This window comes from Pongo abelii, chromosome 18 (assembly GCF_028885655.2).
Source record: "Pongo abelii isolate AG06213 chromosome 18, NHGRI_mPonAbe1-v2.0_pri, whole genome shotgun sequence".
Taxonomy (NCBI): Eukaryota; Metazoa; Chordata; class Mammalia; order Primates; family Hominidae; genus Pongo; species Pongo abelii.
Window position 1 is genome coordinate 52,828,138 of NC_072003.2, and position 16,238 is coordinate 52,844,375.

Here is a 16,238-nt window from a genome sequence, read left to right on the forward strand (position 1 = left end):
TAGGTTCAGGTTTTCTTTTATTTCAGGAAAATTTTCTTGAATTATTGTTGTATATATTAGTTGAATTTCAGTGTTTTTTTCTCTTAAGCATCTCCAATTATATTATGTTTTGTCTAACTACTATATCTATCATTTTCTTACTGATTCTTTCTACCTCCTTCTTTAATTTCATTTTCTTGGCTTTTTTTTCCCCCACTTCTATCCACTATCTATCTTCCTTCTTCCTTAGTCTACTTTTGATCATACTTACTTTCTCTTAAGCACCTTACACTTTAATAATTTCAAGGTTATTTATTTATTTATTTTTGAGGCAGAGTCTCACTCTGTTGTCCAGGCTGGAGTGCAATGGTGTGATCTCGGCTCACTGCAACCTCTGCCTCCTGGGTTCAAGTGATTCTCCTGCCTCAGCCTCTCGAGTAGCTGGGATTACAGGCACCCACCACCACATCTGACTAAATTTCTGTATCTTTAGTGGAGAAGCAGTTTCACCATGTTGGTCAGGCTGGTCTCGAGGTCCTGACCTCAGGTGATCCACCCGTGTCGGCCTCCCAAAATGCCGGGATTAAAGGCGTGAGCCACCACGCCAGGCCAAGGTTATTTATTTCTTTTTCTTCAACTTCTTTCCTAAAATCAGTTTCCCACTTTATAAGTTCTAGTTTGTCCATTTCTGTTTTGAGTTTTAAAATCCCTGATGTGTTTTTCCCCAGTGCAACTGCTTAATTTTATTTAGTTCATTTTGGAATGCTGTGTTACATTTTCTTTTCCATAAGGGCTGGTTTTATTTCTTCTGGAGTTTCTTATCTACTGAAAAGTTTATTTTTATTTTTTAGAGACAGGGTCTTGTTCTGTCACCCAGGCTCCATGGAGTGCAATGGCATGATCATAGCTCACTGCAGCCTCAAACTCCTGGGCTCAAGTGACCCACGTCAGCCTCCTGAGTAGCTTGGACTACAGGCATGTGCTGTCATGCCTGGATAATTTTTTTATTCTTATCTTTGTAGAAATGGGGTCTCATTATGATGCCTAGGCTGGTCTTGAACTCCTGGCCTCAAACAATACTCCTGCCTTGGTCTCCCAAAGTGCTGGGATTATAGGTATAAACCACCACAACCTGCCAAGTTTTTTTAAACTTAAAAAAATTGAAGTATAATAAATTCAGAAAAGCAAATAGCTGATAACACAGAGCTTCACTTTCCCCCTGCATTTATTATACCTTACCATTTATTAATCTTCCACCATTAAGAATCTAACACATGACAGGGTTTAATCTCAACACCACTTACCACAAATAATGTCATTCTTTTTTTTTTTTGCCATCTGATTAGTGAGTGACCCAGTTTCGAGTCCCATTTTGATGTCTACTTTCTAGGGCTATTCCTGATTACCTACTCTCTTAGCCTGGGCTTCCTGAAAGCAGAGCCTGAAACAAGAGCTTGCATGCAGATGGCTTATTTGGGAAATGATTCTAGAAAGAGTGAGGGACTGGGAAGAAGAAAACAGAATAGATGGAAAAGCCAACAGGAACCTGTATTACCAAGTTGGTCATCTCTGTGAGTGAGCGTGGCTTAATCCTGCTAGACCCTCTGAATAGCTATACAGAATGCACCTCAATTATCCATTAGAGGATGGAAAGGAAGAGTATTTATCCACTGGCTCCTGGTTTCATGGGTGAAGAGGATCCCTGGGGTGTTTTCTCTGTTGTGTTTGGATAAAGATGGGGAAGGGGGATGTGAGGTAGGGTCCAAGAGGTGTTTCATACTATTTTCTAATGGCTTCCATTGTTGCAGTTAAGAAGTCAGCTCTTGGGCCTGGCACGGTGGCTCATGACTGTAGTCCCAGCACTTTGGGAGGCCGAGGTGGGTGGATCACCTGAGGTCAGGAGTTCAAGACCAGCCTGGCCAACATGGAGAAACTCCGTCTCTACTAAAAAATACAAAAATTAGCTGGGCATGATGGCAGGCGCCTGTAATCCCAGTTACTCAGGAGTTGAGGCACGAGAATTGCTTGAACCTGGGAAGCAGAGGTTGCAGTGAGCCAAGATTGCACCACTGCACTCCAGCCTGGGCGACAGAACAAGATTCCATCTCAAAAAAAAAAAAAAAAAAAAACCCAGAAATTTCCACCTGGATCTTTAAAAAAATAATGTCCAATTTGATGTAAAATTTCTGAAGTTTGTCTTTGAATTCCATAAACATATCAAACATATCAAACAAAACATTGTTATTTTGAAGTTCATAGACAATGACTATTATCTGAATTATTTACGGATGTTTCACTTGTCTGTTATCTTAGTCTTCATTCATGTGATCTTGTCTCCTTATGTGCCTAGTTATAGTTAAAATGTGTAGCAAACATCATACATTAGTGTAGTGAAAATTTGAAGGCCTGGATATCTTCTTCTAGAGGAGATTTGTCTTTGCTTCTGACAGATGGCTAGGCTAGTTGTTCTGGCAATCTCAGATCACCTTAATCCATTCAGAGATTGAGAAGGTTCAGAACAGGGCTTCAGTGTCAGTGAGTGCCTAGTCTATTTCCTATTCACCATTATTCTCATGGTTTAGCCTTTCAAAGTCACAACGTAAAGCCTGGGCGATTTACTGGGGTCTCCATCTTTGGTGTGCCTTAAATTCCAATCTTGTCCCTCAAAGTCCCATGAGTCTGTGGAAAGCTCCATTCAGCTTCTTTCACCCTTACTTTCAGATTGGCAGAGCCTCAAGGGGAAAATCAGCCTAAGTATCTGGCTCACCCTCTGGGCTTTCTTTGTTCCTAGATCTTGTTCCTGCAATTTACTACTGACTTAAATAGCTTGTGGGCATTCATACCCTTCTATATATAATGTGTATTCTGGTTTTTCTAGTTGTTTTCAACAGGAAAGCTCGTTCAAACCATCACATTTACCATTACTGAGGGAGAGCTCCAAACTGCTGAAAATGTTTTTCTTTCTTTTTAAAAAGAAACATGGACTAATTTATTGTAGAAATTGTGAGACATTGGAAACAACAGTACATTTCAAAAACATTATTTTAAAAATTGAGTGAAAAAAGGCCGGGTGTGGTGGCTCATGCCTGTAATCCTAGCACTTTGGGAAGCCAAGGCAGGCAGATCACCTGAGGTCAGAAGTTCAAGACCAGCCTGGGCAAGATGGTGAAACCCTGTCTCTACTAAAAATACAAAAATTAGCTGGGCGTGGTGGTGCATGCTTGTAGTCCCAGTTACCTGGGAAGCCGAGGCGTGAGAATCGCTTGAACCCGGGTGGTGGAGGTTGCAGTGAGCTGAGATTGCGCCGCTGCACTCCGCACTCCAGCCTGGGTGACACAGTGAGATTCTGTCTCAAAAACAAGAATGAAAAAACACAAGTTGTATAAATAATGCCTGCAGCCTGACATTTATATAAATAAAAAACAAAACAATTCTATGCATATTCTGTGGGTACATGTATATACACAGAATGGTAAACTCTTGGTGGGGAGCAGATCTGGATTAAGGGTGGTATTATTCAAGGGGATTTTAACCATCTGCATTATTCTGATTTTTAGTGAAAATAAGGTCATGTATTACTTGCTATTTTCTTTTATTAAAAACATCATTATTATTAGAGACAGAGTCTCACTATGTTGCCCAGAGTGCAATACAATGGTTAGTAACAGGTGTGATCATAGTGCACTACAGCTTTGAACTTCTGGGCTCCAGTGATCTTCCTGCCTTAAACTTCTGGGCTTCAGTGATCTTCCTGCCTCAGCCCCCCAGTAGCTGAGAATACAGGTGCATGTGACTAGCCACTTGTGTTATTTTTAAAAATGTTACTCATACATAAGAAAAAGACAGGAAGCAAGCATGCCAGATGTTAATGGCTAATTCTGGATGGTGGGGTTATGGGGGTCACTTTTTTTTCTTTTCTTTTTCTTTCTTTCTTTCTTTTTTTTTTAAGATGGAGTCTCAGTCTGTCTCCCAGGCTGGAGTGCACTGGTGTGATCTCAGCTCACTACAACCTCTGCCTCCCAAGTTCAAGTGATTCTCCTGCCTCAGCCTCCTGAGTAGCTAGGATTACAGGCATGCGCCACCATGCCTGGCTAATTTTTGTATTTTTACTAGAGATGAGGTTTTACCATGTTGACCAGGTTGGTCTCAAACGCCTGACCTCAAGTGATCCACCTGCCTCAGCCTTCCAAAGTGTTGGGATTACAGGCATGAGCCACTGCACCCAGCCAATTTTCTTACATAGCTTTATTGAAATATAACTGACAACTACTGAAAAGTTTTGACCTTCGTTTTGTTTTCTTACAGAATATGGATGTAGGATTCTCTTTTTTATTGAAACTTATTTGTTTTGGATTTTTCTGGACCAGGTCAGATATCACATGGGTGATGGAGGGATTTGGGTGGCTTACAAGTTTCTTTCTTTCTTTTTTTGACAGAGTCTTGCTGCGTTGCCCAGGCTGGAGTGCAATGGTGCGATCTCCGCTCACTGCAACTTCCACCTCCTGGGTTCAAGCAATTCTCCTGCCTCAGCCTCCCAAGTAGCTGGGATTACGGGTACCCACCACCATGCCCAGCTAATTTTTTGTATTTTTATTGGAAATGGGGTTTTGCTTTGTTGGCCAGGCTGGTCTTGAACTCCTGACCTCAGGTGATCCACCTGCCTCAGCCTCCCAAAGTTCTGGGATTACAGGCATGAGCCACCATGCCCGGTCAAGAGGCCTACAAGTTTTTTTAGCTCAACAGTGTCCTCTGCTGTTGTTAGTAAAGGGCCATTTCCTTTAATAAAAAATTGTATTTATTTTATTATTTATTTACTTTTTTTCAATAGGTTTATGGGAGAACAAGTGGTTTGGTTACTTGAATAAGTTATTTAGTGGTGATTTCTGAGATTTTGGTACACCCATCACCCAAGCATTTTACACTGTGCCCAATGTGTAATCTTTTACCAATCACCCACCTCCCACCCTGATATGGTCTGGCTCTGTGTCCTCACCCAAATCTCATCTTTAATTGTAATCCAAATTGTAATCCCCATGTGTTGAGGGAGGGACCTCGTGAGAGGTGATCAGATTATGCAGACTGTTCCTCCATGCTGTTCTTGTGATAATGTTTGAGTCTCGTGGAATCTGATGGTTTTATAAGGGGCTTTCCCCTCTTCATTCTGCACTTCTATTTCCTGCTGCCACGTGAAGAAGAATGTTTGCTTTCCCTTCCGCCATGATTATAAGTTTCCTGAGGCCTCCCCAGCCATGAGGAACTGTGATTCTATTAAACCTCTTTCCTTTATAAATTACCCAGTCTCAGGTATTTCTTCATAGCAGTGTGATAACTAACATACACCCTTTCTCCTGAGTCCCCAAAGTCCATTACATCATTCTTATGCCTTTACATCCTCATAGCTTAGCTCCCACTTATGAGTGAGAACATACAATGTTGGGTTTTCCATTCCTGAGTTCCTTCAGTTAAAATAATGGTCTCTAATTCCATCCAGGTTGCTGTGAATGGCAATATTTCATTCCTCTTTATGGCTAAATAGTATTCCATGGTGTATACACACAGACACACACACATACACACACACCCCACAATTTCTTTATCCACTCATTAATTGATTGGCATTTGGGCTGGTTCCATATTTTCACAATTGTGAATTGTGCTGCTATCTTGTGAACTGTGCATGTACAAGTATCTTTTTCCTATAATGGGTTCTTTTTCTCTGGGTGGATATCCAGTAGTGCAACTGCTGGATCAAATGGTAGTTCTATTTTTAGTTCTTTAAGGATTCTCCACACTGTTTTCCATAGTGGTCCTTTTCCACCACATCCATAGCAACAGCTATTATTTTTTGATCATGGCCACTCTTGTAGTAGTAAGGTGGCACTGCATTGTGGTTTTGATTTGCATTTCCCTGATTATTAGTGATGTTGAGATTTTTTCATATGTTTGTTGGCCATTTGTATATTTTGAGAATTGTCTATTCATGTCGTTAGCCCACTTTTTGATGGGATTGAGTTTGTCTTGCTGATTTGAGTTCCTTGTAGATTCTGGATATTAGTTCTTTGTTAGATGTATAGATTGCAAAGATTTTCTCCCACTCTAGGGGTTGTCTGTTTACTCTGCTGACTGTTCCTTTTGCCATGCAAAAGCTCTTTAGTATAAGTCTCACCTATTTATCTTTGTTTTTGTTGCGTTTGCTTTTGGGTTCTTGGTCATGAAGTCTTTGCCTAAGCCAACATCTAGAAGGGTTTTTCCCAATGTTATCTTCTAGAATCTTTATGGTTTCAGGTCTTAAAGTCTTTGATCCATCCTGAGTTGATTATTTGTATAAGGTGAGAGATGACGATCCAGTTTAATTCTTCTACATGTGTTTTGCCAATTATCCCAGCACCATTTGTTGAATAGTGTCCTTTCCCCACTGTTTTTGTTTGCGTTGTCGAAGATCAGTTGGCTGTAAGTATTTGGCTTCATTTCTGTGTTCTCTATCCTGTTCCACTGGTCTATGTGCCTATTTTTATACAAGTACCATGCTGTTTTGGTGACTATGGCCTTATAGTATAGTTTGAAGTCATGTAATATGATGCTTCCAGATTTGTTCTTTTTGCTTAGTCTTGCTTTGGCTATGTGGGCTCTTTTTTGGTTCCATATGAATTTTAGGATTGTTTTTTCTACTTCTGTGAAGAATGATGGTGATGTTTTGATGGGAATTGCATTCAATTTGTAGATTGCTTTTAGCAGTATGGTCATTTTCACATTGATTCTGCCCATCCTTGAGCATGGGATGTGTTTCCATTACTTTGTGTTGTCTATGATTTCTTTCACCAGTGTTTTGTAGTTTTCCTTGTAGAGGTCTTTCACTTCCTTGGTTAGGTGTACTCCTAAGTATTTTATATTTTTTTGTAGCTCTTGTAAAAGGGGTTGAGTTCTTGATTTGATTCTCAGTTTGGTCGCTGTTGGTGTATGGCAGACCTACTGATTTGTGTACATCAATTTTGTATCCTAAAACTTGCTGAATTCATTTATCAATTCCAGGAGCTTTTTGGAGAAACCTTTAGGGTTTTCTAGGCCTATGATCATATCATCAACAAATAGTAACAATTTGACTTCCTCTTGACCGATTTGGAGCCCTTTATTTCTTTCTCTTGTCTGATTGCTCTGCCTAGGACCATTTTCTTAATAAATGGCCTTTTATTGACATTGATACCACTTGATATTATCTTGTTGCACTGGGGCCCATAGTTTCGGGTCATTCCGTCTTTCATTTCACTACCATGTCTCCAAGAGATAGATTCACCTTCTAAAATGCCCCCTTTCTCTTCCAGAAGTGCCTTTCCAAAGCTGCCACCTCTGGTCCTAATCTATCTTTCAATCGCCTTCCTTTTACTTCCCCTGTAGCTAATGCTCTGGTCCACCAGCCCTCAGATCAGTTCTCAGTATTTCCCCACTCAGAGTGGCCCTTCTCCTTCTGTGGGCACCTTAGTTGATATTATTTATGTTCTGCCATTACTAGAATGCTGCCACACTCTCCTCTTATGCTCAATCCTTACCTTGCCTCCCCATCTGGTGTGGGCTTCTGAGCTAATGTGTATTTCCCCTACTTACACATAACACTTATAGAATTTTGTCTCCTAGTTATGTTGTAGGAGAGGGTTATTTCTTGTCCTATTAGGACCCAGAATAGTAATAATACATCCATAAATATATATAACTTTTGTCAACTAAAAATATAAAACACAAATATTTTTAACTTTTAGGTAGGATTGTTTTAGCTATCCTTTTGCTATTGATTTCTAACTTTGTTGCATTTTGCTTAGAGAAATATATATTGTAAGATTTCAATTCTTTGGAAATTGAGACTTCCTCTGTGGCTGAATACATAGTTGATTTTTTCTTTCCATGTTCCATGTGCATCCCATATTCGTTTTAGTAATCATGTTAAGCAAATCTAGACTTTTTCTAACATTTTTGATCTGCCACTGACAGTGAAAAGCTATTACTAAAATGGATGTAGCCATAGTATTTTTCCATAGTTCTGTCAGTTGTTGCTTCATGTATTTTGAGGCTATACTGTTCGGTGTATGTAGGTTTACATCCATATATCTTTAACTTGTTCTTCCCTCTAACAGCATAAAATATCCTTCTTTGTCACTTTTTTTGACCTTGAGTTTTATTTTGTCTGATCTTAAAATGGTTACTCTGTCTTAATCTTTACATAGTCAATATGCCTTTGCTTTAAAGCTGTCTTTCCTCTGTTAGTAAAGTCTTCCCAACCTCTAGGTTGTATGTACAGTCTCTTAACATTTTCTTCTAAAATTTCTTTTTTTTCCACCAACCTGATGAACAAAATTAAAAAATAAGTAAAAAATTTCTCTTATTTTCATTGTTGTTAATGATGAAATGTGTAACTATGACAAAACATTTGCACCAAATCAAGCTGGATTTTAATGCCATATATCCTTGAATTTTCAAAAAACTTCCTTATGCTTCAGTTCCTTACCAGTGATTCCTGAGAGCTTTCTGAGTTCCAGCCTCTGTTACTTCACTATAAAAAGGTACAAGAAGCAAAGATACAAAAATTAGCTTGCTGTTTCCTCAGTTTCATAATGGCTAAGAGTGCCCCTGTCATGTTAAATTAAGACAAATCTTAACACAAAGGAACGTTTTGGGAAGGCCACTGGTCACAGATGCCGGTATCTCAAGAAATGGCTGTCTCACCAAGAAAAGAAACAGTAAAGAGAAAGGAAAAAAACAGCAAAGAGGAAGGAAAAAAATGTGCTTTGACTAGCTAAAAATAAGTAGGAGAATAGACAGATGGGAGATGTTCAGTTGAATATAGATGTGAACAAATTAGATAGTAGGAATATAAAAATCAAGATGTTAAATTTTATTTAAAAAGAAAACAAATGGTGCACAGTGAAGACAGAGGTAATGCTGTTTTAGGGATGAAAAAGGTGAATCTCCATAGAGTGAGAAGAGGCAAAAAGCAGTAAAGTCAAACAGCATCTACCTCAGAAAAGAGGTCATGATCGAAGTCTAAGAGTACCAGATTGCACTTCTAAAAGCCTTAAGGAAAAACATAGCTTGATATATTAGTGAATGTCATATGGAAAATGAAAGGGCAAGAACAAAAGGTATAAGAATACCAGTAATATGGGCCCAATTTTCCAGGCGGTCAGGCTGGAAGGTGCAGTCCACTGGTGGCACTTTGAAATGGAAGTGAAAATTCTACCTTGTAAGATAAAAGAGATTAGGATGAGGAGATGTTTTCTAATTTTATATTTTTAGTTTTTAAAACACTTGTTTCTCTTGCTTTGATATTTTCTAGCTTTCTGGTTGACCTAGAGGTTGTTTTTGTTCTGAACAAAGGGGATGTAAATCTGTATTTGCTCCCATTCATGGATTTAATTAGGCATGTTGCCCAATCTCTAATAAATCACGGGTTTAGTTTTTCTTTGTTAAGGTAGTCAGAGGCCTTCAGGCATGAGTGACTTATTAAAATGTACTCTGATCGTTGGGGATGAATTATCATCCTGATATTGTCAATCACTCGATAATTTTTATCCCAAAATCTCTCTCCTGGTTGTTTTGTCCTACACAAAGATGACATTTTATTCTCATATTTGTTCACAGACATGATTCACATTTTTCTATCTAGTGCATAAGGAAATCATTCTACATTCAGCAATAGTGCCAGTTTGACTAAAAAAAAAATTTTCCATATCCACAAAAATGTTAATCAGATTCTTGTTAGAACATGTGTAAGAACTGGTTTTCATTTTCACAGCTCTTGATGTCAGATTACTAAAATAATTTATGTTTTGTTGTGGGAACATGAGTGCACGCAAAACCTCTCAAATCACATGACCACTTCTCAGCCCACACGTCTTCATAACACATAGAAATTATTTGTGTTTTGTGGTAACGAATGAGTGGCAGAAACAGCAGAATTTCAATGTGGCCTTTCTTTATTTGATTAAACATATTCTTTATTTATTCTTAAAAAAACTAATTTAAGTTAAATGGCAGTAAACCATGATAATTTAGAAAACATGGTGAAACTGAGAGTGAAGAGAAATGTTCTTTACGTAAACCACACTGTAAACCATAAAACTTATTTTTGTCAACTGCTTTTCATGACAGTGGCTGGGAATTTGACATTTCTACTACAGTAGGCAAAAATACATGTAAAATACACTCTCCCACATACCACATCACATCTTTATTTATATTTCCAAACTAAAAGCATTACAGCCCAAAAAAGTGCTGAGTGCATTGGTCCAGTTACACCAAGAAGTGTATGTTCACACCAGCAACACCTTAAGCTGGTATCTGTGTGGCAAGGCCACTGCTGGTGGCCCCTGATGCCAAGCCCTCTTCAATGGATCTAGTTTGGCTCACCAAGAGAAATCCACTGCTCTTTAACCTGAAAGGTGGTAAGCTTTTCAATGGCCTCTAGTTACCACAAGATAAAACAAACAAAATTCTCAAACAGATTATGAAACCCAACTGAAGTATCCACATGACAGCATTCAATACTACCTCGCCACTTCAAAATGTGTCAGCAGCAATTAGCTATGAAAATGAGTGTTGTGAAAATTCGCAATAGTTTGAAACTGAATATTTTAAAACCAGAAATCTTTAATATGACAGTAAACAATGTGACAGAAACATGGCTGTTTCTCTCATCTTGTCTGAGATACACATTCCGTACAGGTGACTGGGTCCCAGAAGTTTTCTAAGAAAAACTTTTCCTTTCCACTTAATGATCCTAAGAAGTCAGTGCAATCTGGTTCTTCTCCCTGCAGAAGGGTTATTTAGTTTGGGATGTAACATTTTACAACAATAATACAAACCTCCTGGGAGAATACCACAATAAATGTCTCAAAAACCACTCAGTTAATCCCAGGGTATAATCTGGCTGTTTTAAATTACTGCAGGGAATATTATGGGCCTTAATGACACTGTAACTGCATAAAGCCAAAGAAAGCTAGAAAGAGGGGCCAAAAAAATGAGCTCAGAGCCAGCCGAAGTGACAACAAACATGTGGTTGTTTACTAGGATTGGAGAGGTTTAGTCTGCAGATGTTTGTGGTCTCTAGAAGGTTCCAGAGGAATGAGTTGTTATGAAGATTTGCAGAGCTGGATGAGAGCAAGATTCTTCTCGGAGATGGCAGGCCCCAGGACAGGGAGGCCCAGCGGTATAGACAGAATTTATAGATTTCTGTGGTCAGATCATACTCTACTGGTCCCACAATGTACATCAACAAATTAATATTGTACGGATGTCATTTCAAAGCCTTCTAAAGACGAGAGTCATTATTGAAGCCATTAGAGCACAGATGGTTCAAACTATATGCAGATATTCATACTTGCATTTTTGCATTATAGCTGCTTTTTTTTTCTATTGAACTGTAATGAATTGTCTCATAATCTATTCCATCTTCTTGCCATTAGCAGGCTTTGAATGTTCACAAATAGGAGCAAAGAACTCATTTTCCAGAGCTTTAATCACACAAAGAGGGAATGCCTAATTCTCTAAATGAAATGGTCTGTGATCACTGAAGCAGAGATTTAATATATCACGGCAAATTAGGTAGATTTTAATAAATTACTTATCTCCCTGAATACTTTACATATGCTTAAGAAGGAACATAGCCTGTTTGCAAACAGTGAAAACCCACAGCCTATAAAAATCCTTTGAAGAAAATGACAAATAAAAAAGTAAATTAAAAAATGAAATGCATTATATCCTAGACCTCTAGAGACAATTCCTTTGCAGCATTGATTCACAGCTCCATTAAAAATATCAATTAAATCCTTCAGTGAGATTGGGTAAAAGCTAGAAAATTAACTTTCAGAGCTGCTTTTCGAGGATCTGGTTACCCAGATACACCTCGGCACTGTACTGGCTTGATGTAAATTTAAAAAATGATAAAAAGATACTCCTTTCACGTCTAACTAAGCATATCAGAATTTGAGTTATACTTTTCACAATTTCTTTCTATGTCATATGCCAAGTTTTCAACGTGTAAATTTCACATCTGTCTATATACCTATCTCCTTTTTATATATACATCCCTGGATCCCATATCACCATTACAAATGTATGAAAATAATACAAATAGAACGAACTTTTAAGAAAGACAAAAAACTTGTAGTCATTGAATAAGTTGGTGCTAAGTTTCATTCTTTATATTTAATTGATAGAAACTGCATGCATCAAAGAAAATGCATACTGAGGTTTAATGTGCATAAAATGGATATTAGCATTTTAAAGAGGAAGATTAACACATTAATCCAAGTAATTTTCATATATTGCTTCTAATAAAATCTTCACAGTATAAAACTCTTAATGAGGCTAATCATAGGCATTCCATTTAGTGGGACGATTAGGGATAACATAAAAGTATTTTTTTTCATAGGTTTTCTAAGATTTATGCTTTTACTTATTAAAAATAAAAATGGGAACTGTGTTTCAGTTCTTCCTAAGAAAATGTTGAAAATGCAAACAGACTTTCTCACGCTATCATGTAGGTATAAATTATTGAGAAGGTACTGCCCATTACGGAGAACTTAAGTCCTGAGAGGTGGCAGTTATGAGAAGGAGGGAATAGAGAAATAAATAAATGAAAAAGTATACAAAACTTCAACACTTCAAACCCAGGTCTCCCCGCTCCCAGCTTCCCATGAATTATAGATTATATACACCAGAGTAATTACAAAAATCTCATGTAGGAGCTTTCATGTGAGCATTTACTCAGAAGTAGGAGATGCCTCTGGAGCATTTGCTTTCAAGCCTCCAAGTCATCTCTGTATTGCTTGTAGACAGACTGGAGGGCATGGAGAGCTTCGACTGTTACCCTGAGCTTGCCAATACCTTCACCATCTGCTCGTGCATCAAAAACTAGGGAGAAAAGAGCAGGAACGTGTTAATATCATTCAACAGATTTTTCTTTGGAAAGGCTCGCAGACAGAAACAGTAGTTGAAAAGATGAAAATAGTTCTACAGAAGTCCAAAGTTCACTGGCATCTTGGTATCTAAAGAATAAACCTTGTCACGTGTGCATGGAGATGTGCATTTGAGATGTACTGCATGGACCTGTACATATTGCTTGTGGAGCTAAAACTAATGAGCTAATCCTGAAGTTTACCTAGTGAAAGCCTCTAGGATAATGACCCTCACACACAATCAGAATATTTAAGCTAGTGGACGGGCATGGTGGCTCATGCCTGTAATCTCAGCACTTTGGGAGGCCGAGGTGAGGAGATCACCCAAGGTTGAGATCATGCCACTGCACGCCAGCCTGAGAGTCAAGAGCGAGACTCCTTCTCAAAAAAAAAAAAAAAAAAAAAAAAAGAATTTTTAAGCTAGTAAGGAGTAAGTCTAAAGGGAATTTATGATAATCTATACAGTGTTTCGGAATGGCAAACCACTGTACAGATGTTACAGGATCATAGCTTGAATTAGTTATTTATCTTTCTGAGGAAAACATTCCATTTAAAATAGATTTTATGTGAAATTAGAAAAGATTAAAATGGCAGACCCAAGAATCTTAAGGTCTGTGGGTTTGAGTATATGTGGGATTTTCTTGGAAGAGGGGCCACTACTTTCAGTGGTGTCCCAAAGGTAGACTCTTGGGCTCAAGTGATTCCCCCACTGTGGCCTCCCCAAGTATTAGGATTAGAGGCCTGAGCCACTGCACCCAGCCCCGAAGGTAGACTATTTGACTGGAGCCATGGGCATTCTCTGAGCTCAGTGGTGGAAGCCAAATGGGATGCCGATTCAATATCTGAGACTCCATCCCTCTGTGGACAATGATAATGGCTAGTGACTCAAGGCCAGAAACCTGGATTTTTGTAAGTCTGATAGCACTTATCACTTATGAGTCTTCATATAGTTTCTGCTTTTTCTTTTAGACAGTGTCTGGCTCTGTCACCCAGGCTGGAGTGCAGTGGTGCAGTCTTGGCTCACTGAAACCTCTGCCTCCAAGGGTCAAGCCAACCACCCATCTTAGCCTCCTGAGTAGCTGGGACTACAGTTGGGCACTATCATGCCCAGCTAACTTTTATATTTTTTTGTAGAGATGGGGTTTCACCATGTTGCCCAGGTTGGTCTTAAAAGTCCTGAGCTCAAGCAATCCACCTGCCTTGGTCTCCCAAAGTGCTGGGATTACAGGTGTGAGCCACCACACCTGGCTTAGTTTCCAGTTTATAATTCCTTATGGTTTTCCTTGAACTTTAATATGTGTGTGTGTGTGTGTGTGTGTGTGTGTTTAATTACAAGAAAATTTGTTAGAAAGCCTTAAAACTTGATACACAAAGAGTTAGGTGCAGAAACTGAGCATTGGGGAAGTCAAAGTGGCATGAGTCGTCCCCAGCTCATTCCCTGGAGCTGTCGTCTCTGCTTTGGGACTTCTTACTTCTATGCTTGCCACAGAACAAAGCATTAAAATCCCAACCTCACTTATGCCTAATCTTTTGGCTCTTTCCCAAAACATGGCCACAATAGCTGACTATGTCAGATCAGTGGGTCATATGTGGTCTCTCAGAAGAAGATGGGTTGCTAAACAACCATCTGGAAAAAATACGAAGAATATAAAGCAGAGATAATTTTGGTATTTTTGTCAGACTTTCTTGGTCCTGGTAGTCTTTAAAAGGGTTCAGATTAATATTTCAATCCTCTCATCTTTTTCTCTGTGCCAAAGTTGTGACCAACTGCCACGTGGTTAGAAATGTATAGTTTATAAAGATTTCCCAGAAGAAGTTTCTAATTTGGTTATTTGGTCTAATTTGGTTAATTATTTGGCTTGAGCCTGACTTTTCAGCACTTGACACAAACCTAGGACAAGCAGCTTGACAATGAACCAGGGCTGAACTACAGCGTAAGCAGAATGCCTGGCACATAAGAGGTGCTCACTTCAGTGTTTGTTGAATGCACAAGTGAATATGTAAACAAGTCATGCACATTTTTCCAAAGATGGCTCTGCTAACTGAACAAATGGGACTAGGAATCAGCCTTATTTCTCTATTTACTACATAAAGCCTAGGCCATCCCTGATTATGATTTTGAAAAGTCTGATTAATAAAACAATTTAGCATGTTCTAAATACAGAAGAATAGAGAGTAGAAATTAGGCATTGTTGGGAATCACAACTAGCGAGTTAAAAATCCAGGACAGCACATTTGTCAGGAACAGATCAAATGTCATTACTCCTCACAAAATCCTGGTGGGAAATAAAGGATCAAAACTACTTCCTTGCTTTGACTGTATCACTACATTGCAACACTGCAACACTGAATTAAAGAGAAGCCTTGAGAAAGACATTATCAGGATCACTCAGAATAACATGCTTAAGGTTAAGTACCTTAATAGAAATAAGGTTTCCATAAACATTAACAGAATAACATCCTTAAGGTTAAGTCTTAGCTGAAATGTGGCTTCCATAAACAACCTTAGAAAAACATGTGGCCAGGCGTGGTGGCTCACGCCTGTAGTCCTGGCATTTTGGGAGGCCTAGGTAGGCAGATCACTTGAGCCCAGGAGTTCGAGACCAGCCTGGGCAACATGATGAAACCCTGTCTCTATAAAAAATACCAACAAAATTAGCCGGGCGTGGTGATGCACGCCTGTAGTCCCAGGTACCTGGGAGGCTGAGGTGGGAGAATTGCTTGAGCCTAGGAAGTCGAGGCTGCAGTGAGCCAAGATTGCACTCCAACTTGGGTGACAGAGCAAAACTCTGTCTCAGAAAAAAAAAATCCAATGGCCAACTTTTTTTCACACCTTCACTCAATACTAAAAAATGAATAATTCCTTGTGAAGCTAAATTAATTATTTTACAATTTCTGTTGATTCAAAGGAAAGCAGTGGGGAGGACAGGAAAAGGATATAGGAAGACGCTTCAGCTTCACCAAGGCGTCAACTTGAGTTGTAAAGGATTCAAGTAACATGTGACTCAGCACCCTTGGAGCCAGCAAAAAGGTTTTAATAAAGAGTTTGGAGTTCAGCAATTGTTGGTTGCACAAACTGAGCAACACTTTCACCCATACCATCGATATTTTGCTCAATGAGGTCCCTCCCTTCCTGAAACATGTCGGCGAGGTCAACGTGAGCCACGCCAATGTCCTCACACTCCAGGTCCTGCTCGTCTTCTGGAGGATCACTGACCACGGTGAAGCGAATGCTGGTAAGGCAGAGATCAGAGAAAGTCACCGCCAAGTGAGAAGAAATCACCACGAGACAAAGCTCCCAAAGGGGGTGTTATC

General features: G+C 39.1%; 1 protein-coding gene across 2 annotated transcripts in view; it reads right to left on the reverse strand.

The window, feature by feature from the left end:
• Positions 1–10,594: 10,594 nt before the first annotated feature.
• The window catches only part of RPGRIP1L (RPGRIP1 like), a 99,941-nt gene continuing 94,297 nt past the window's right edge, over positions 10,595–16,238 (reverse strand). For both annotated transcript variants that reach the window (XM_024233405.2, XM_054533922.2), the window contains exons 25-26: positions 16,023–16,156; positions 10,595–12,879 (exon numbers count right to left, since the gene is read on the reverse strand). In XM_024233405.2, coding sequence (XP_024089173.2) covers positions 12,767–12,879; positions 16,023–16,156 — 247 coding nt within the window. In that variant the 3' untranslated portion in view covers positions 10,595–12,766. The remainder of the gene's footprint in view (positions 12,880–16,022; positions 16,157–16,238) is intronic.